The sequence below is a fragment of the Bidens hawaiensis genome, unplaced genomic scaffold, assembly GCF_021521415.1.
Source record: "Bidens hawaiensis isolate Kalapana, Puna unplaced genomic scaffold, B.hawaiensis_p1.1 tig00002123_1, whole genome shotgun sequence".
In the NCBI taxonomy this organism is placed as follows: Eukaryota; Viridiplantae; Streptophyta; class Magnoliopsida; order Asterales; family Asteraceae; genus Bidens; species Bidens hawaiensis.
In genome coordinates, this window is record NW_027491112.1 from 1,691,659 (window position 1) to 1,712,375 (window position 20,717).

Sequence of the window (20,717 nt, forward strand, 5' to 3'; positions counted from 1 at the left end):
CTTAGTTCTTTCATACATTTCCTTTCTTCACATCTTCTCTTATGGGCCACATTCCAACTAACCTAACCACACCATGACTCGAGCCGCACCCACAAACACGACCACACGCCTTGGGACCGGTCCCAACCCACATAAAGAAAGTTGTACATGAAGAAAGACAAAACATAAAGGACTAATGATTAATAAAAAATCATGTATACTTTACCAAACATCTACTCAAACTTCCATGTTGTTGTTATTGCTCTTTTGACCTTTTTGATTGTTACTTCACAAAGCATCTTCCCATATGAAATGACACCAACACTTTGTTTTGAGTTGGAAGAAGTTATGATAAGACCCTACACTTTCATCAAATGACCCACATGTCCCTATACTTCTTGTCCATGTTATCATAAGTCACTCAAATACACTCTGTAGAGTTAGAAAAAAGAATTTATAACAAAATTTTCAAAACCCGGATCCGGGTCACTCGGGTCGGGTCGGGTCAAACCAGGGGCAACCCATCAGCATCACCCTTGAAACTATGGTCAGATGAGGAAGTTGAGAGTGTAATAATCTCATTCAAATCAGACACACTATCTTGCAAGTTCAATAATAAATCTGAAGTGCTAAAGCTTAATGATGGTTTCGCCCTCGGAACCACGGGCACCTCGCCCTCGCCCTCGAGCAACTGAACCACGGTTCGCATCGTGGGTCGAACCGTCGGGTCAGGGTGCGAACACGCCAACCCAACCAACAATACTCTCCTCATCTCCGCTTCCTCAAACTCACCACACAACCGCCCGTCCGCCACGGCTAGTAACCGCGCCTCACGGTGCAAACCCCAAGCCCAATCCACCAAACTACTCTTTTGCCCATTCACCCCCACCCCAACCCCAATCACCTCCCGTTCAATCGGTCTACGCCCGCTAGCCACTTCTAGCACCACTGCTCCAAAGCTATATACATCCGTTTTCTCACTAGCCCGTCCCGTTAACAAATACTCGGGCGCTAAATACCCCATTGTCCCGGCTGCCACCGTGGGGTCCGGCGACTTGTTTTGCTGGATTTCACGGGCTAGTCCGAAATCACCCAATTTCGCGTTAAACGCTTCGTCTAACATAATGTTACTCGCTTTAACATCTCTATGAATCACTTGATTCTCACATTCATGATGCAAATAACATAAAGCAGAGGCCACACCCATTAATATTTTCTTCCTATGAACCCATGCCAATGTGAACCTTGACTCAAATAGTGCTTTATCAAGTGACCCATTTGGCATCAAGTCATACACAAGCATTATTTCACCTTTATCATGACACCAACCTTGTAACCTCAATAGATTCCGATGCCGAAGCGTTCCGATTATCGACAACTCGGATAGAAACTCCGATTTCCCTTGATCTCCACTATGACTACACCGCTTTATCGCGACAACATCCCCCGTGTCGATTAACACCCCTCTATAAACCGTCCCAAACGCCCCGTGCCCGATCACCCGGGTCGGGTCAAAACCATTGGTTGCTAATCTAAGATCCTTGTATGAAAACTCCTTAGGGGTTTTGAATATATCACTCACAAAAAGATCCGGTTTTTTCGCGGGTTTGAATTTTTTCGAATAAACCCAAATTAACAAGATTGTGCATAATGCTAAAAAGAAGGCGCTGGCGGTCACTACTCCAGCGACCGCCCCAGCGCCTTCTTTACATAATTTATTACGACATTTACTCTGTTTTTGTGTCGTGTGGGCGGTTTCGGTTTGGGCATTTGAACCCGTCGGCGCCATCGACGGCCGGGACGGGTTCATAAACGTCCCCATCGCCGTCGGTGGGGGAGGTGGGGGGTTTACACCGGGTTTTGATGACCCAGACACGTCTGGGTCATCAAAGGAAGCACTGAAGCTCCACCACTCAATCGAGTGGACTTCAGTGCTTCCCAGTGTTGACCCAGAAAAACCCACAAACATGAACTCGTTTAGGTACGAGTTCATGTTTGTGGTTAGTGACAACGTAGGTGATTTGGGTTTAGTATTTGAATACGAGACAGAGACGTTGAGTTGCTGAGACAACCCGGAATACTCGACCCACGAGTTGACCGGGTTGCCGCTTCGTAAATTAATATTTACGAGGTCCAAATCGGCAACTTCTGTCGAAATCATTGAGTCAAGATCCAATCCCACATGATTCCCATTAACATCTTTAAATTCAAAGTCCATCAAAGTGTCAAACTCAACAGCAACAGCACCGGTGGGTATACCGATATACCCACCGGGTTCCCCGACGGTTACATCGTCGGGGGATATCACAAAAGCCAACCCGCCCCCAACCGACTCCGGGTTTAAATTTTGTATTGAAAATTTAAAGAATGCGACAAAATTTGCCGCAGTTGGATCTCCCGGTCGCCGAAATCTGACGGGTTTGTTGTATAAAACTCTCCCGGCTCCAGAATTCGGTACCGGGAGATCCCGGGTGAGGCGCACACTATTGTTGAACATGTGAGCATCACCCAAGAATTTTAAACTAGTGAGTGTGAGTGTTTGGAAGTCAAACGACGTCGTTTCGGCACCAGCATTGGTGGAAACGACACTAAGGAGTAACAAGAATAAGAACATGGATAGCATGATGTGGGAGTTAGATCTTAAGAATAAGAAGAAGATGATGATGATTATTAATAAGTGTCATTGAGAAACAATAATAATAATATTGTTGTGTGTGTGTGAGAGAGAGAGAGAGAGAGAATGGAAGGATTTGTTGCATGGAAAAGAACAAGGAATAGTTGTGAAGAAAGGGAGGTATGAAAGATAGAATCCAAGGGGAGACAAGTGGGTGTTTTGGAGGACACGTGGCTACTCTAATGGTAATGTTTTATGATGTGAAGATGAGTTATTATTTTATCCACATGATTTGTGAATTGTTGAATTGTGAATTGTGAAGTGGGGTTTGGCTTTAACTTAAGGTTGCATAGTATTTAAGACTACTAATGTTTACAAAGAATATGTGGTGCTAGTAAGTTATAGTGCATGCATTTTCCAAATTGTTAAGGCTCTTTATGATGAAAACCAAGATTCTTAATAAGTAATAAGTAATAAGTAAAGCCAAATGTTAACACAAACAAGCAAATGTTAAACATTTGGCATGTTATGGTGAGAACATATATTGTTCACCTTTCTATCCATGACCATAGATATGAGTGTATGTTAATGTTCTTTTATTGATGTATTTTCTTTTAAATCTTTCTGATTATTAACAATCTTGGCTATGTATTCTCAAAAATTTTGAATATGAAGGTAGGGTTGGTAATTTGGTAACTATTAAAGACACGATAAGACCTGTTAATCAAAAAAGTGTCGTATGTGAATTTTTTATTTTCTTAAATAGTTGAAATTAGTATGCTAGACTCCCTCATTATCCCTTACATGTAAAACCTGTTAAGACACAAATTGTCAGCCTTATATGAAGGATTCTATGAAATGGTGGTAAAATGGGTAACCTCACATTTAGCCTGAAGTCGGATTTCAGAGACATTGTTATGTCGTTCGGTAGGAGAGATGGTTGAGTTATTGAAAGCATAGCATTGGAACTGCTATGTAGGCTTTTACTTGCCGAGGGTTTGTATGCCTCTCTTTCCTTACCTTCACTTAATTTACCGATCTTACTAACCATAATATTCCAAGAGCTAGACCTTTCTTTAATATGGATTCTCTAATAGATTCTTTATTCCTATTGGATGTGATACGGAAACAAGAGAAAAGAGTATACAATCAATGAATATCTCTCTCTCTCTCTGTATGATACTTAAATGGAAGAAAAATCCGGATCAAGCCGTTATTGATCTTAAGCTTGCCCAGCTACGCTACTGGTAATACCAAAATTCAGTTTTTTTTTAAATATCATTTAGTAATCTATTTGTTAGTTAAAACTCTATATACATGTTTTTGTTTAAACTTCATACTTTATTTTACTTTAAAATCGTTGTATATGTATATGCTTGTATATAATGCCAATCCGTTTTTAAACCGGTTTAACCAATCCGACCAATGATCCGGTAAAACGGTTTGTTCAAACACCAGTTTATTATAAAATCCTTGTTACACTATTTGCGGGTGTGAAACCTACTAGATTAACAAGTAATGACTATTCTAGTATTCAATGAAATAAAAAGTGTTTCTTGTTATATCGTCCAGACAAATATTTGATATTAAAAACAAAACACTCAAACCAAGTGTTTAAACATATGAAAAAGACAATAATATAATTGTTGCAACTTACAATATTGAAATAAGTAATTGTATCTTGTATGTGATTTGGCGTCTTGTCTACTCAACTATTACCATACATATATACTCATGAGAAAAACAAACGAGTTTTGTGTGTTCATTGATGATGCATGCTTATCATGAGTTAACCAAGTATGTGGTCGAAACTTTAGGTTCACGATGGACAATATCACAATAATTTACGTTCACAAGTGTTTCTAACATTATCATCTTTACCATATAGAAAAAATGTTATACACAAGGTGACAACTATTAGAGTTTGTATATTAGGGTTAAACATGGTCGGGTTAAGTCTATTAGCGCCGGTTACAAAAGCCTTTAAAACAGTAAACGCCAAAGATTGAAAGGTCTTGATTTCAAGTCTTCAGAATAACAGAAATTTACCGTTCATAAAAAAGTCTATCAGTGATTCATATCGGGTTAGACTTTCTCACTTGAGAAATATACAATGCCACATACAAAGAGCCTCCTAACCTTAATAGATAAGATGGTCATAAAATTAGTCGACTAGTTATAAATAAGTTAAACAAGTTGTAAAGTGATTAACAATTTAACTTTTAAATTTATATTTTATATTTTTTTAATATGAACTTGACGGGTCTATTTAATTTTAATACATGTCAAACGCAACCGGTTTAGTTAAATATACCAATTGCAATACAACTCGTCAAATTTAGCAGACATCATATATAAGTACGATTTGAAATTTATTACTTCATTTCATTTCTTTTAATTAATCATATTTTAATAGTCCAAACTGCAATAATAATCCACACTTACAATTTAACCGGTGACAATCATAACTTTCAATTTTTGTTGCCAAAGACAATTCAACTCTAACAAATAAATAACTTGGTTTGCCTTAACGACATGAAAAATGACGCGCCATTTACTTGGAATTCTTTTTATCTAATTAGATTTTATAGTCCAAATTACGACACATTCACCAATAAAAAATCATAATGAAAATTTGACCGATGTCATGTCTAATTATCAGTTTCGTGTTACTGTGAGCAATCACACTCCTAACTTTTTACTTGTTTTATTTTATTCTCGAACATAAATTTTCTTGAAAGATACGTAGAATGTCGTTAATACATCAGTAAACAATAGTTCTACGAACGTGTCATTTAAAATCAAACCCATGTTATGAGGTACGGTTTATGCAACTAGATCATGATATTTGCTTTAGTTGGTAGTAACTTGTAAACCACACGTGTTAGGGATTATGAGAATTTACATCATTAAGACAAATAAAGTTATGTCAATAATATTAATATTTTACCTTCACAAGTAAGTGTAAAAGAAAAGGTGTATCGGTTTTTATTACTCTCAACTATTATCTTTTGACAGCTGACGATCGTAACTAACGAACTGACTGATAACGATTCCACCTTCTATCATATTTGTTTCCAACGGTCGGCGAATAATAAAATGCTAACAACGTTAGTTGCGAGTCGCTAGAAAAACGTTGTTCGTCCCAAACATCATTGTAACCTCAAATCGGACATTTAGAAAACTTTTTCTAGTTTTAAAACCCAGTTATTGAGGTTGCCGGAACCCTAAAACCATCTTCGGAATCGGTTAGTGGTGCTCAAGTGGTGGTAGTTAGTTGATAGTAATTCAGTTGGTGGTGGTGGTGTTCATATGCTATTAATTAGGTTTAGTTTTCCAGCAAAACATGTGACTTTTCGTCAAAATCGTTTTTCCACTGACTTGCAACTAACGACGTTAGTATCCTGTTAGTCATGGACCATTATGAACAAATATGATAAAATGTATATCGTTATCAACCAAATTATTAATTAAGACCGACAGTGATGGAAAGATAATTAATTGTTAGGATTAATAAAAACTTTTTTAAACACAGTTTACGTTACTAAAAGTTCAATATTTTGGTTGGGTCGTATTTTTTATATCTACATGAACAAATTATAACAGTGTCACACTGTTAAAAACTATACTCAAAAACACTACCTAACACATGCAATTTGGCAGGATAATAGTGGCTAAAAATAAAGAAAGAAAACGGGATCAATGAAAGGCACGTGAGGAACAGCTACTAAAGGATAAAAAGTTATATTCCAAAGACAGGACCATATATATCATTTGAGACCAAATTGAAAACTCAAAGCTTCATACTATAATGGACTATAGAGTGAGATATGAACAGTAAACTATTTGAAGATGTAAATCATGTAATCTCAGTAGCTTAAATTAGAACTAATTAATGCATATCATGTTTATATTGTTTTTTTTTTCATGTTAAGTTTCGGTTTAGGGCGGGCTTGACTGGCCAGGAACCGAGAAGTAGGGGGTGATCGAGATTTTAACAAGTATATAGGATTATAAGTTTTTTTTATAAAGAGGAGTCCACTCGTGATCTCACCATTTGTTATGCACTAAAAACTCTTAAGTACGTAACTTGAGTATGTAAGATGCTAGACCACTCACGTAAATGACTGTCACGCTCGGTGCTATGCAAACATTATACGTTGATTTATACATTGACTGAGTTTGAGTTGTTATTAACGTTTAAAACAAACTCATTTTAAGTATTCTGTATTCCAAGGTTGATCTTAAGGGTGTTTTATTTCAACAAACATCTTCAAATTAAAATTGTTGATTATCAAATCCAAATTGTGATAAATTGACGAACAAAATTCAAAGTTTAAGCGTGAGTGATTTTTTTATTTAAAAAGTTAATTTTTAAGATAACTACAATTCCATCCTATGGCATGATCGAGCTTGTGCCTCTATATAACACGGGGTGTTACACGTGATGTGCTAATGAATAGATGAAGCCGAACATGATCCATGTTTATTCGTGTTGGAACAAACATAAAACGATGTTGTGTTTCAGACTTCCAAATTGACTCATTTAATATTTATTCACTATATAATACCTAATGATTTAGTAAGAATTTAAACAATAAACAATTAAGGCTTAAATGAAAATTTTTGTAATTAATGTGATGCGAACAAAAATATGAACAAATTGTTATCAAGAACACATTTTTAAATTGTTTTAACTAAATAGATGAACAACTTTTATTGATCAATACTTGGCTTCTAGCCTTTTCAGCCAACACACAAACCACCATGACCCGACATCGCTTCACTCTGCCCCACACTCGTATGGGTTGCTACAATGTCACAATGTTTCACCGGATGTTCAGTCGATTTGTGACCCAGTGTCAGAGACAAGTCTCTTAATCAATTAAAGGTCATGGTTTCAATTCCTTGAAAGTAAAAAAATAGAAAAAAAGTGTCGTTCAAAGAAAAAGGTTATTCCATTTATTAAACGGGGGGGGGGGGGGTCAAGTTGACTTGATTAATAAACGAGTCGTGTTAGTCAACCCAAAGGCTGTAAATTCGTATATGTATGTCAATCGTGTCATGGGTAAGTAGTTGAAATCTTAACCCGAACACATCCATTATATCTATTCATGTTAGGTCAAAGTGTCAAACCAACTTAAAATCATGTCAAGTTCAGCTTGGGGCGGAAAAACTTTTGAAGTGGTTGGATTCGGCTGGATTGGTGAAAAAGAAAAAGGATGTGGTCAAGGTGACTATTTTCACTACTTGATGGTTTCGTTTGAATACTTGAAACAAGATGATTTTTTATTCAAAACTTGATAAGAAAGACTTTCTTTTCGATTATGTTGTTTCGGTTTCTTATTTATGCCTTCTTCTTGTAATTGTGATTTTAATTTGAATTCGGTAGCGTGGTTAAGAAACCCGTTACTAATACTTTGTATGTAACTTTTTTTTCGTTTAGATCAGTGGAGGGTTTTTTAATTCGAATTGCTAGTAAAAAAATCCAATTAAGTTAACTTAGTATTCATTTGTTAATACGAGTAATAACTAGTTAGTACAACTATTTAAATGATCAGTAATGAAACATTATGTAATTAGCATCTTTTTTTTATTGTTATTGTTTTCTTCTTTCTCATCTTAAATAAAAACCTTTGTTTTACATATTTATTTCGAAATAGCTAGTTATTAGCAATTTAAACTATCAAAAATGAAACATTATGTAACTAGTAATTTTTTTTATTGTTTTGAGATTTAGATAAGGCGAATGGAAATGATTGTAGAAGGGGAAGTTAGAACTCATGAACAACTCATGAATATTTTGTTTTAGAAATCAAAAAGTGAAAGATATTAAAATTGGAAAAATAACTCATTTAAGAATATTATTAATTTTAAAATAATAAAAACTAAAATCAAACTTTGAACTTTTTAAAATAACCTTCTCTAAAATCTAAATAAAACTTTTTAGAAATTTTCCTAGACCGGTTATTAAGTTAACCAACGTTATTAAACGAGTCATATTCAGGTTTACTTATTTATTAAACGTGGAATGTGGGTTGACATTTTCATTTATCTCCATGACATGTCAGGAATTATCGTCCATAATTGCATGGTTTGAATAGTAATAGAAATTATCGTTGCTAATGATAATCGCTAATTTGAATCTTTAGGATAAGATTCCCAAGTATTTTATCGTGTTATCACAGACTTACAGTATTATGCTGGGGAAAAAATGTATTTGTCAGTAATGACCGTTATATTTAAAGACATGATTCACCAAGATCGTTTTTAGTTTTATTGTTAAATAAATATTATCTTATAATGCTTAACAACCGTTCTAAAGAAATAATTGTAAACTTAACCTTCTGAATTACTTTAATGCATGTATTCAAATATTAAGATTCACTTAGGTGAAGCAACACATGATGATCTTAGTAAACATATATTAAAAAGAAAAGCTGTTAAACCACATATATTTCATAATGTTACAAACTTTATTCCTTTTAAGTTCATGACAAAACCTTAGTTACTATTTACAAATCGACAATCTCTTCGAACCTCGCCTTCGTCCTCGCTCAACGGGTTATTCTCCGACAAAATAAGAAGAGCCTTAGAAAATTGTTGATGAAAGTAATCGTTATCCGCTGCCATATTCTCGACAAATGAAGATGTAGCCGGGCTTGAAACAAGTCGTTGATCAACAATAAGTAGTCCCTTGTTGTTCATAATATTCTTGTAGTACATATTGTCTAAGGTCATAGGTGTTTGTAGGTCATTCCTCGAATATTCCACCGCATTTGGGTCTGGGTTAGGATTGGGACAACGACGCTTGAGATACTCAGCATGGTCTGGGTCCAAGGTAGGGTCAACTGTTGGATAGAGCCCGTCCACAATGTTGACACAATGGACCCGCCCTACCGAGTGAGCACCTACAACAAAAGTAGTTGGATTATCAAATGTTTCATAACATAGTATAAATAGTTTTAAGTGACTGATTGTTACCTAGGAGAGCGACCGTTCTTTCAACATCAATTCCCACTGACTGGAAACGCGAAAGAACATACGTCATGGAATCATTATGGTTAGGTAACAATTCGTCGATTTCTGCAAAATGGCTTTCCTTGCTATCTTTTCGTCCGGTTTTTATATCAATATGAGGTCCTCCCAACTATGTAACACAAGTGAAAAAAAATGTAAATAACTAGTAAATATTGTAACTTGTAAAATAAGGTTAACCCCATTAGAGGTTTAGTCATGTATAATGTTCTGAGACATGCAAAGATATATACAATCATTTAGTAACAATTGCTTTAAGATTTCTTGTTTAATTACGAAAAAAACGACGTAATTACATACCAAAACGACTCCATCTCTAGCCGAAAGAGCAACGATATCAGCACAAGAAACTGTCATGGCGCATGACTTCTCAAGAGCATCTTTGATTGTGTTTATGTACTTGAAGTTTCTCATTCCCATGTTTCTTGTTGATTTCTTTTCTGATTGTATCCCATTTATGCTCTCCAATATTATTGATGCATCACATGACTATAAAAAATAAAAACATTTCAATAGTGAAGTATGATCAGGAACGAAGAATCTCTTTATGATAAACAGATCCGTTTTACTAGTACTTTATTAAAAACCAAGAAGTTTAAACCGTAAATCAGCACCTTAACCATGCAATCATGGAAGAGAGTTCTTATCCAAGAAACCGCGGTGTTTCCATGTTTATGATACAACTTATAACCTCTTGTTTAACAATTTCTTCGGCGTTTGGACAACTTTCCAAATAGTAGTTTAATCGAAGTTCGCCGTTACCTTCAAGGATAGCATATGAACACATAAATATAAATCACATAGGTGCATAATTAACATGTATACTTTACATGTAGTAATTGTGAAAGTATAAGTAATTGAAAAAGAAATGTGTGTAGAAATACCAAAATGAAAATGGAAGGATAAAAGGAAAATGAGGCTTAGGTTGCCAAGTAGCTTGTGAATTGCCATAATCTCTATGCTTTATAAGCTTGTACCTTTGAACTTGTATTGCAACTATCTAACCTTCTTTATATAGAGGAGTCTTTGCAAGTGCAACTAAATATTACAAGCATGCAAAGCTTGTCCACTTGGCCTATTCTTTTTGACTTTGTGTTCCCCTCATCCACTTATATATGCCAAACTATTTATAAAAGGTTAGTGTTGTTAAAATTGATAGCATATATAATGGTTATATTTATATAAACAATTTGTGATATAAGAAATAATCTATGTATTTATACATAAACATTTTGTTTTCTACTTGAAAATGAATTTTCATGAAAAGAACACCATAAAACACTTTTATGGGATATATTTATTGCATCTTTTTATCACAGACGAGTAAGGATGAAAAATGTACGAGGGGATGTGAAAAATAGGGTCGCTAGTAAAGAGGAGTCCTTACACTTCGTTTGTAGAGATGGAGAAGGTCCATGCAACGATTATCAATGTACGACTCGGTGTATTTCTTAAACCTTCTATGACGGTTGAGTGGAAGAAATTTGTGTCCAGCGTAAAAGAGAGGAAGGAGGGAAGACGGACGAGTTTAATACGGTGTAGAGAGTGAGCGAGGAGAAAGGAAGAGTGGAATCTTTTCATCAGAGACGACTAAGGACGAGAAATGTAAGAGGGGAGGCAAGAAAGAGGGTTGCGGGTAGTGAAGAGCCTGACTTTTTTTTAGATATGTAGAAGGTCTTATACTCTTATTAGGTAAAATTATTTTATTCTTCGATCAATCTACAAAATTTAGTAAATTTACATGAAAGTATATAAAACATGTATAGAGGGCGGCTTGTTGATTACTTCATTTAATGAAATGCACTGCACGGTTATGTAACTATCTAATATATTTAGTTTAGAAACAGAAAATATACAAGTGTGTTATGAAGTTCTTACTTCTTACAGTATTTAACATAATTTAGGTTCCAAAATAGCCGTCCACATTAATATAATTATCTTACATATGACCAAATACATAATTATCAATGGAACTGTGATTCCAAAACTGACAAGATTATTGTGGTGCATTTTTAAGTGGATTATTGTGATGCATTTTTAAGTGGTATAACATTTCACATTTTCACACCTATTATATCATTAATTTGGTCTCGTGATCATACATTCAACTAGACCACAACGCTACATCTTTTTAAATTAAAATAAAAAAAATGACATTTGTATTCTATTTTGCATACAATCTTGTGGTTTTTCTCTTTAAATAATAGTATTTAAATTTGTTTAATAATATTAAATAAAATATATATGAAGATTGATAATTGAAGTGAGTGGATAAATTATTGAAAATTGAAAATAAAATTAGTAGTTGATTTGGGAGGTTCTTGAAATGATTAGAACGACACCAAGACAGCCGCCCCACCAACCGTTCTTAGATGTAAAAATTAAATTTGTGTTACTTAGTAACAAAATGTAAAAAATAAAAATATATATAAAAAAACAATAACCAAAAGATTTTGATCAATACGTAATTTAGTGTTTGTATAGATATTTTGAACGTTTTATGTCTGGTATGCAATGATTATGAAGTGACTAGTGATTATATTCTTGGTACATGTTCGGTTGCTAAGCGGATTTGGTGTCTCATAGTGTCATGGTTTATCCTTCCGTTGTGATGTATAATATACCGGCGAGACGATGGTGTGGTTGAAAGCTTTGAAAGTTCAAAAAAATAAGAAAAACTTGATCGGGTTGATAGTTATAATATTTGTCTCTTTGTGTGTTTTATAGAGATTCGGGAACAACTTGGTATTTTTAAAGAATCGTCACAACAAACAAACGATCTTTAATGACATTTTATATTTTCTTTCCTTTGGTGTAGTAGTAGGAATAGAAAATGCAAAAATTCGAGGATCGAGTTGTTTAAAAGTCCAATATTGTACATGTAATTATTTTCTTGTTTTTTTTATCATAACTTCTTGAATGTCGTCTACTTAACAAAAACTTACGATTTATCTAATCTCGTTGGTTAGTAGGGTATTGACGAGATCTTGTAACTTTTTAGACACTGGTTCTCCTAGTAGAAAAAAAAAACTATAAACATGAAGTTTTTAATCTAAAAACTATATCTATTTTTTGTACTCCTAAAACTAACATTTCTCCTATTGGTCTAAATATTAAGAGCATCTAATCTTGGACCACTTCTTAAATTAAGTGATTAACATAATTGGATTAGAACAAACTCTGACCTTAGAATGTGGAATTCCTAGTTAGGCAACAATGCATCCTTGTTTTCAACTCTGGGATTTATCATTCACTACACCAAGTTCAAATAGTCAATGAAAAATTACATTTATTTGACGTTGGGATATCATAGTTATAACATGTGTAGTTAAGTCAATAGTAAATTTATACCAAATTCATTATAACCAGAAGAGGTATGCATAAAAGTATTTGCCCTGAGGAGGGATCCTAGAATTCCGTCTGTTTTCTGGGTTTGGAAAAGTGTGGATTTTCAAGAACGGGAATCTTATGATATGTTGGGAATCTCTTATGATAATCATCCACGTTTGAAACGTATCTTAATGCCTGAAAGTTGGATAGGATGGCCTTTACGTAAGGATTATATTGCTCCCAATTTTTATGAAATACAAGACGCTCATTGAATGATAAAAAACAAATCTTCACTTCTACATACACGTCGGTTACAATAAAAAAAATTGAGTTTTTACTTGAAACATAGTGAGCATAATGGACAAGACGTTATAATGTTAGACATATGGTTGTAATTAGTCTAGATGTAATTTTTTTTACGCATCGTTGGACTTGTCACTATAATAACAATGTTACAACGTTTTAAAAGGATAGTATGTAAAATTATTCGAGTCCTATGTAAAAAAAAGGTCAACGTTTGCATTTTGTTCATTGTACTTTTAACACTTTATCCTCTTTTAATAATGTACGATTACAGTAATTAAAAGGTTAAAAAACAACATATATATGTGAGAAAACATTAAAGTTACCAGAAAACCAACAAAATTACTATCAACCAATGACTTGTTTTAGAGTTATTTTTTTTATCATCTCTTTTAATTATAAGATTAGCAAAAAAAAAAAGATATAGCTCATGTACATATATCTCATATGAGATACATATACGTGTGTTTAGAGCTACATATATCATATATGTAGGTTAGGAGTTACATATATATAATTGTTTCTACACATATTTTTTTTAATGTTTTGACGATATATTAATAAAATATAAAAAAATATTAAAACATCTTATTTAAAAGTGGTTTTCTCTTTTTTTCTTCTATGTTTTCTAGTGATCTAACCCTCTCTATAATACATCCAATCAAAATATAGTGCAATCACCATTATCTTATTTTCATCATGTTGGGTTGGTTTCACCATCACATCAGATAACATGGCATTTTTTAAAATAAGTACATGTTGTTCCAAGTCTTATCACAATTATCATAAGTTCTATTTTTAGAGTATTATGAAGGGTTGACTTTAATTCCATAAGAGAAAATGAATTCTCTCTTGTTGGTTAAATTTATTGTAAATAAGACTGTAAAAGTTAATTGCCAGATCGTGTTATCGACCGACAAGCATAAGGTGCCTCGTCTGATCGGGTGTTAAGAGAGTAGAAATTATAATCACGATGCATTACAATCAGTCAGTCGTGACTCGAATGGCATAGTAACACAAAGTACAGTATGCAACGTTATTCTTGTATCATTGCGTAATATTTTTGGTTCAGCTGCGTAATATTATTAGGCTCCGGCTGCTTGGCCCAGTGATAATCTGACAGAGACAGTCTCTTAAACACCCAACAATAAATAAATTTGTCGTAGATGAAAAAAAGAAGTCATATTTTTTGTTCAGCTCATTTTACGTTACCAGGGGCCCTATGCTTGTACTTTATGGCCCATGGCCCATTCTAGGGCTGATGGACACGTTTAGAAGTTAGAACTTAGAACTCTATAACTTAGAGGTGCACAAATTGGATTTTTCCAATACCCCGGGTATTGGAGAATCGGATATTGACAATACCCAGATAGAGTTTGAGTCCGGGTACTATCTCTAAATCCATATCTTATGCACCAAGTTCGGGTCCGGTCAGATACCAGGTATTTGACACCCTATTTCTGGGTATTGAAATAACCATATATTCCGGTTTTTTCAGAGTATTTTTCGGGTAGAGACAAGTTTTTTTAAGGGGCTGTATTTTTTATTTTTTATTATTATTATTATTATTATTGATGGGGGAGGAGGGGGGGGGGGGATTTTTCAGGTAATTTCGGTATAAATCGGGTATTTGAAATGCCCGGTGTCGGATATTGGGAAAACCTGGTTCCGGTTGCAACCAACAAAAGAGAGAACAATTAACAATAAACAAACCTTCTGAATTTGATATAATTTCCATTAATTAGCACTTAAGCACATACATAAATATATACATACACAGCCCCAGTAAATTAACCAGAGACACTGACTGCATCCATGATTGTCATGAATGCACACAATGTTTACCAAATTATTCAAACCCTCCATTTTTCAAACATGTATTTACAAGAACAAGATAAAAGTCTTTACCAACTTACTTCTGTTTTATCGGTTCCGCTTTGCAAATCGGACACAAGTTCTTCATTGACAACCATTTTCTGATGCACCCAACATGAAAATCATGCCGGCAAATTCGTAACACCCCCACGTCATCCATATTTGCATACTCTTCCTGCAAATCAAACCGGGCCAAGTCAAAACTAGTCAAAAGTACGTAAATAAATTTTAATTAAACGAAATCTCACCAAGCAGATGGCACAAGTTCCTTCCTCTTGTATTTGGTCTGAAGAACAGTATATCGATTCTTGTATACATTTTGAGATAAGATGATCTGGCAGGCCCGTACCAACACTTCCAATTCTTTCCCCGAGTGCAAGAAGCTCCTGTTAGTTTCATTAATTAGATGATGAAAGACAACAATAACAACAATAATATTACAACAAAAAGAGATGAAAATATGACGCCAACCTCGTAACTCATGTCATCTATGTCGAGTCGCATATCCCGATGTTGATCAAAAGGATGTCTTGATCCATACACAGCCGATCGATCCATGATCATAACACCCTGAAACTTAACACATTTAATATGTCATATCAAAATGGTCAAAAGAAACTTAACACACCAGCTGCCACGTCATCATTTTGACCATGTAACTAAGTCATGTCACCTTATAAAAAGTGTGTGCGTAGGCATGTAAACGAACCAAACAAAAACGAACAGAGCTTGTTTGTTTTCGTTTAGCTTTAGCCAGACAAACAATCAAAGACAAACGATTACCAAACACAGTATTTTTGTCCGCGTTTGTTAGTGTAGAAAATGAACATGTTCATGTTCGTTTATGTTTTTTCACTAACGATACAAACTAATCATTCAGGAAGGTAAAAAACGAACATAACTAGACATTAACCAGTTTTAAAGTAATGTGAAGAACAATGTGTTGGGCCTAGAAAGTTGTTAAATGCTAGACTAAGTTGTAACGGGCCAAAAAATTTACATAAATCTATTAATGAGCATAAACAAACGAACTTAAACAAACGTAAAGTAATGAACACAAATGAATTTAAGTAGATGAACGTTCATGAACATGAATGAATGAACGAACGAGACGTGTTCATGTTCGTTCATTTAACCTGACGAACAAGACTGTTTGTTCATGTTTGTTCGTTTATCAAACAAACGAACATAAACAAACTTTTCGCCAGATGATTCACACACTGTTCACTGAACGTTCAGTTTGTTTACAGGTGTGCATACCTCAGAAGGCGGACGATCATGAAAATTCACCCTAGATAAAGATCGGTATCGCCTTTCACTAGCATGCCAGCCCATGGTGGATGAAGGTCTCGAATGGCGGGAAGAATGATTATTATTGGTGGCTAACTGCAATCCTTCATCTGTTAAGTTGGTTGAAGACACCCTGAAAGTTGAAGCAGGCCTCTGACTGTATCCACTTCGAACTCCTCTCACGGAATGAGCAGAGGAGCTTGGGAAATTTCGAAGGGCATGACTGTTATTCGGTTGTCCGGTTACTATCGAAGAACTATGATTACTGCTTGGTTCGAGAAACGGGTTTAATCGTTCGTAATTAACGGAACTGTTATCTGCAATTTAAAAATATATATATATTAAGTTACTTGAAAAACACAATGAAATGTGCATGAAAGTATGAAACCTTACCGTTAACAGCAGAAGGCATACGAGTCAAATTCAAACCATTTAAGCTCAAGCCTATATCCATGGGTCGACTGGTTGTATAAAACTCACGTGCCCAATTGCTTGTAGAATGATTTCTAACCGAGTTTGTTTCTAAGTCAAATGTTGACCGGCTTCTCACGTTTCTAACAGAACTCCCCGCACCAATTGAGAGGACATTAGAGTTTGGTGGGTTATAATCGAAAGGCGCTTGAAGAAAACTTGACCAAGGTTCATCAACCATTGCAACATCAGAAGAGCTTTGACCTTCTGGAATAACCGGGTTTTTACGTTTATACTGAACGCTTTGATTACCGACCCTAATGTCAAATAAATCTTCTTCATTGAAAGGATTTCCACTGTAACTAGATGAAGAAGCTCGGTTTCTGTAATCTTCAGGTGCTATGTAAGCAGAGGGTGTATGAAGGGTAAGCATAGAAAGATCTGATGGGCCCGCGACGTCTTGTTGATAACTTGGGATTTGAAGATTGTGAGGTAATGAAGTGTATCCATTTGATGTTGGTGTGTGAGTACACTGTGCATATTGTGGTCCATCAATTGACATGTTATCAGCAGGGTATAAAAGAGAACTGCTTGGACCAGCCCCGTTTCTTGCTGCAAATCAGATATTTGAGGAAAGAACATGTTAGGGGATAATTAACGCTAATCAAATACCTAAATACGCCCTGCTTGCGGTGCGCGCATATATTGTATATACGTGTGAACCCTCGGGTGGGCAAAAGTAAAATTGCACTAATTTTGACGTTATTTTACTAATCTCGTGAAAATAACGTTAAAAGTGGCGGAAGGTTAATCAGGCATCATGTGGTGGCATTGATAGCCGAAAGACAAGGGCACATGCACTGATCAGCCGGTGTCCCGATGATTGAGTGCTATGTGCCTTATGTCCAAGGCTTGATGCAAAACTACTATCAAGCCGGGGGTCTCACCGGAAGCAGCCTCTCTATCCCTATGGGATAGAGGTAAGGCTGTCTACATCTTACCCTCCTCAGACCCTACCATAGCATTGCTATTGGTGGGATATACTGAGTACGATGATGATGATGATGATGATGATGATGATGAAATACCTAAATGAAGTATTTTTGAAAATCAATTTATCAATACCAGTATGCATGTAGGTATTTTCTGCAAAGCTCCAGCTTGGTTCGTTCTCGGTATCAAGCATGTAGGATGAACTAAATTGATGCTGATGTCCCATGTTGATCAGCCAAAGATCACAACGATGAGCTGTCAGCTATAGTCAACTAATTTTCAAACTGCAAAATGCTGCAAATAATAATAATGAATACTTGCAACCTTTAATACACAAAAAAGATAGAAAGAAAACATGGAGCATATATTATTATTCAGAATATCACATCTTAACCTTGTGACACATATTAAAAAGCATAATAAAAGAGGTATAAACACACAATAGTTTAGATAAAATAGAAGTTATGCTAAACCGACATAAAGTGATTAAACTGGATTTTTATACTAACACCACTATCCTCAATATCATTTAATTTGGATTGTGTTGTGTTACTTGCTGTCTTGCTTTTGCAACTCATTGGCTTGACTCAATGTGTCTTTACCTTTTACAATTAACACAAAATGTTTACTACATAAAGATTTAGTCATGAAATAGTACTTTAGCAGCCTGAGAAATCAGCAACAGAAAACTGGATGTCTAAATCCACGATCCTTTACCTGCATAGCAGTCAAAGGCCCAAAACTAATTCCTAGCAACTTAGAGAGCGAATGACCAGTGACTACAAAAAAAAAACAAAAAAAAAAAAAAACACACACACACACACACAAAGCTTTACATCATCTCCCCAATTTCTCAATCTGTATACCTAAACCTCCTACAAACACCTACCTCGCTGCAATCTAAACCTCCGACTCATCACTTGACGGATTAAACTCAACTTTAACATCTCTTCTTTCAAACACAACTACGCCTGCATTTAAACTACCTAATTCTTCCAAACTTGTTAATAACAATAACATCCCTTAAATAATACCTAAGCATCATCCCCGTCACCGTCATCATCATCTTAAACCGAGCTCTATATTCCGTAAACTATTCAAAACCCTAACAAAGAAGCACTAATATCCCCAAATTCTCAAATTTATATATCTAAACCTCCTACAAACATCTACCTCATTGCAATCTATACCTCCGACTCATCACTCGACAAATATAACTAAACTTTAGCATCTCATCTTTCAAACACGACTAACAGTTAAACTACCTCTACAAAGCGATTACAATAAAGTGGCAGGCAAACGGGCAACAAGCTGCGCCACAACCCCCTTTTGAATAGCAAAGTCAATTCTACTAAAAACGAAGCTTTGGGACCTAGGAGCTGAAGAGGTTTCGTGTACGACACCCTGAACCCTACTCAAAATGGGCCAGATAACCAAATGTATCAAAAGCAAATGAGAGAAAGACATGTTGATTCTCTAAACAATAATAACATTCTTCAATCAATATCTCTATTCTTCCAAACGTATTGACAACAATAACTAAGCAGCAGTAGCATCATCATCACCATCATCATCTTAAACGGAGCTCTATATTCTGTAAACTAATCAAAGCCATAACAACGAAGCACTAATATCCCCAAATTCTCAATCTACATATCTAAATCACAACTCAATAGATTAAACTAAACTAAAATCGATTACACCTACAGTTAAACCACCTCTATTCTTCCAAACTCGTAAATAACAATAACATCCGTTACACAATACCTAAACATCATCATCTTAAACCAACCTCTATGTTCCGTAAACTAATCAAAACTCTTCACTCTATACCTCTAACTCCCCACTCAATAGATTAAACTAAACTAAACTAAACTAAACTAAACTCGATTACACCTACAGTTCAACCACCTCTATTCTTTCAAACTCATTAACAATAATAACATTCTTCAAACAATACCTAAACATCATCATCATTATGTTAAACCTACCTCTATATTCCATAACCTATCCGCTTAATAATCAACACACTTCACAATCATCAACGATCGTTAATCACTTACTTCCAGCTTCAATTACACACACAATCAAATTACACCTACAGTTAAACTACCTCTATTCTTTCAAACTTATTAACAACAATAACAATAACACATCCTTCAAACAATACCTAAACATCATCATCATCTTAAACCTACCTTTATATTCCGTAAACAGTAAACTATCCGCATAATAATTAATAATAATAATAATAATAATAATAATAATAATAATTAATCACTTACTTCCAGCTTCAATAACACTGCCGATCAGATTCACTTACACAAAACGTAACATCCATAACAAATCGAAACACTAGTATAAATACAGAATCCAAACAGTTGATTAATAAACAAATCAGCAACGAACGAAATTAGTAACCGATGGATCGGAAAATAAGTAATTGAAACGGAATAATAATTATTATTATTATACCTGTAAATGTAAATTTGTTGAGACGGTTCGTGCGAGAGAAAGAAAAGAGAGAGATGATTCGGTGAATAATAAATTAATTATATAATAATAATAATGGATTTAAAGAAAGAAAAGAGAAGAAAGAGGTGTGCGTATGAGTTGGGTTTGGGTTATGTTTACACGTAAGCCAGGCCAACATATACATACATATGATATATATATTGATATTCATATTCACCCCATAATAATATTATTATTACAACTCCTCTTCCTACGTATTCGTATCTTATTACAATATTTACATTAGATTTCCTTCCTTCCTTGTCTATACATACAATACATGATAAATATGACAATTTTTTTTAATTTGGGAAGTTTTATTTTAATATTTTATATTGTGATATATTATTAGCTGCTAATGATAAAAATA

General features: G+C 34.7%; 2 protein-coding genes and 1 pseudogene across 5 annotated transcripts; all 3 read right to left on the reverse strand.

The window, feature by feature from the left end:
* Positions 1-403: 403 nt before the first annotated feature.
* LOC143606986 (L-type lectin-domain containing receptor kinase VIII.1-like) lies at positions 404-2,906 on the reverse strand. The gene has a single exon (XM_077082593.1). The coding sequence runs from the start codon at positions 2,600-2,602 to the stop codon at positions 485-487; it is 2,118 nt and encodes a 705-aa protein (XP_076938708.1). The 5' UTR covers positions 2,603-2,906; the 3' UTR covers positions 404-484.
* A 5,965-nt stretch (positions 2,907-8,871) lies between these two features.
* On the reverse strand, positions 8,872-10,601 carry LOC143605381 (peroxidase 21-like; annotated as a pseudogene). The gene is made up of 5 exons (XR_013148508.1): positions 10,516-10,601; positions 10,246-10,393; positions 9,932-10,120; positions 9,578-9,743; positions 8,872-9,504 (listed from the first exon to the last, which is right to left on the reverse strand). The product of XR_013148508.1 is annotated as a peroxidase 21-like (transcript).
* Positions 10,602-14,970: 4,369 nt separating this feature from the next.
* On the reverse strand, positions 14,971-20,477 carry LOC143607055 (uncharacterized). 3 transcript variants are annotated; one of them, XM_077082634.1, is made up of 7 exons: positions 20,309-20,477; positions 17,966-18,127; positions 16,823-17,452; positions 16,400-16,746; positions 15,611-15,709; positions 15,388-15,525; positions 14,974-15,314 (listed from the first exon to the last, which is right to left on the reverse strand). In XM_077082634.1, exons 2-7 carry the CDS (start codon positions 18,057-18,059, stop codon positions 15,177-15,179), a joined length of 1,446 nt encoding a protein of 481 aa, XP_076938749.1. In that variant the 5' UTR covers positions 18,060-18,127; positions 20,309-20,477; the 3' UTR covers positions 14,974-15,176. The 3 variants fall into 3 exon arrangements, with proteins under 3 accessions (XP_076938758.1, XP_076938749.1, XP_076938752.1); XM_077082637.1 differs by having other exon boundaries at positions 17,966-18,117; positions 20,309-20,467; XM_077082643.1 differs by lacking the exon at positions 20,309-20,477 and having other exon boundaries at positions 14,971-15,314; positions 16,823-17,512; positions 17,929-18,047.
* Between the last annotated feature and the right edge of the window lie 240 nt (positions 20,478-20,717).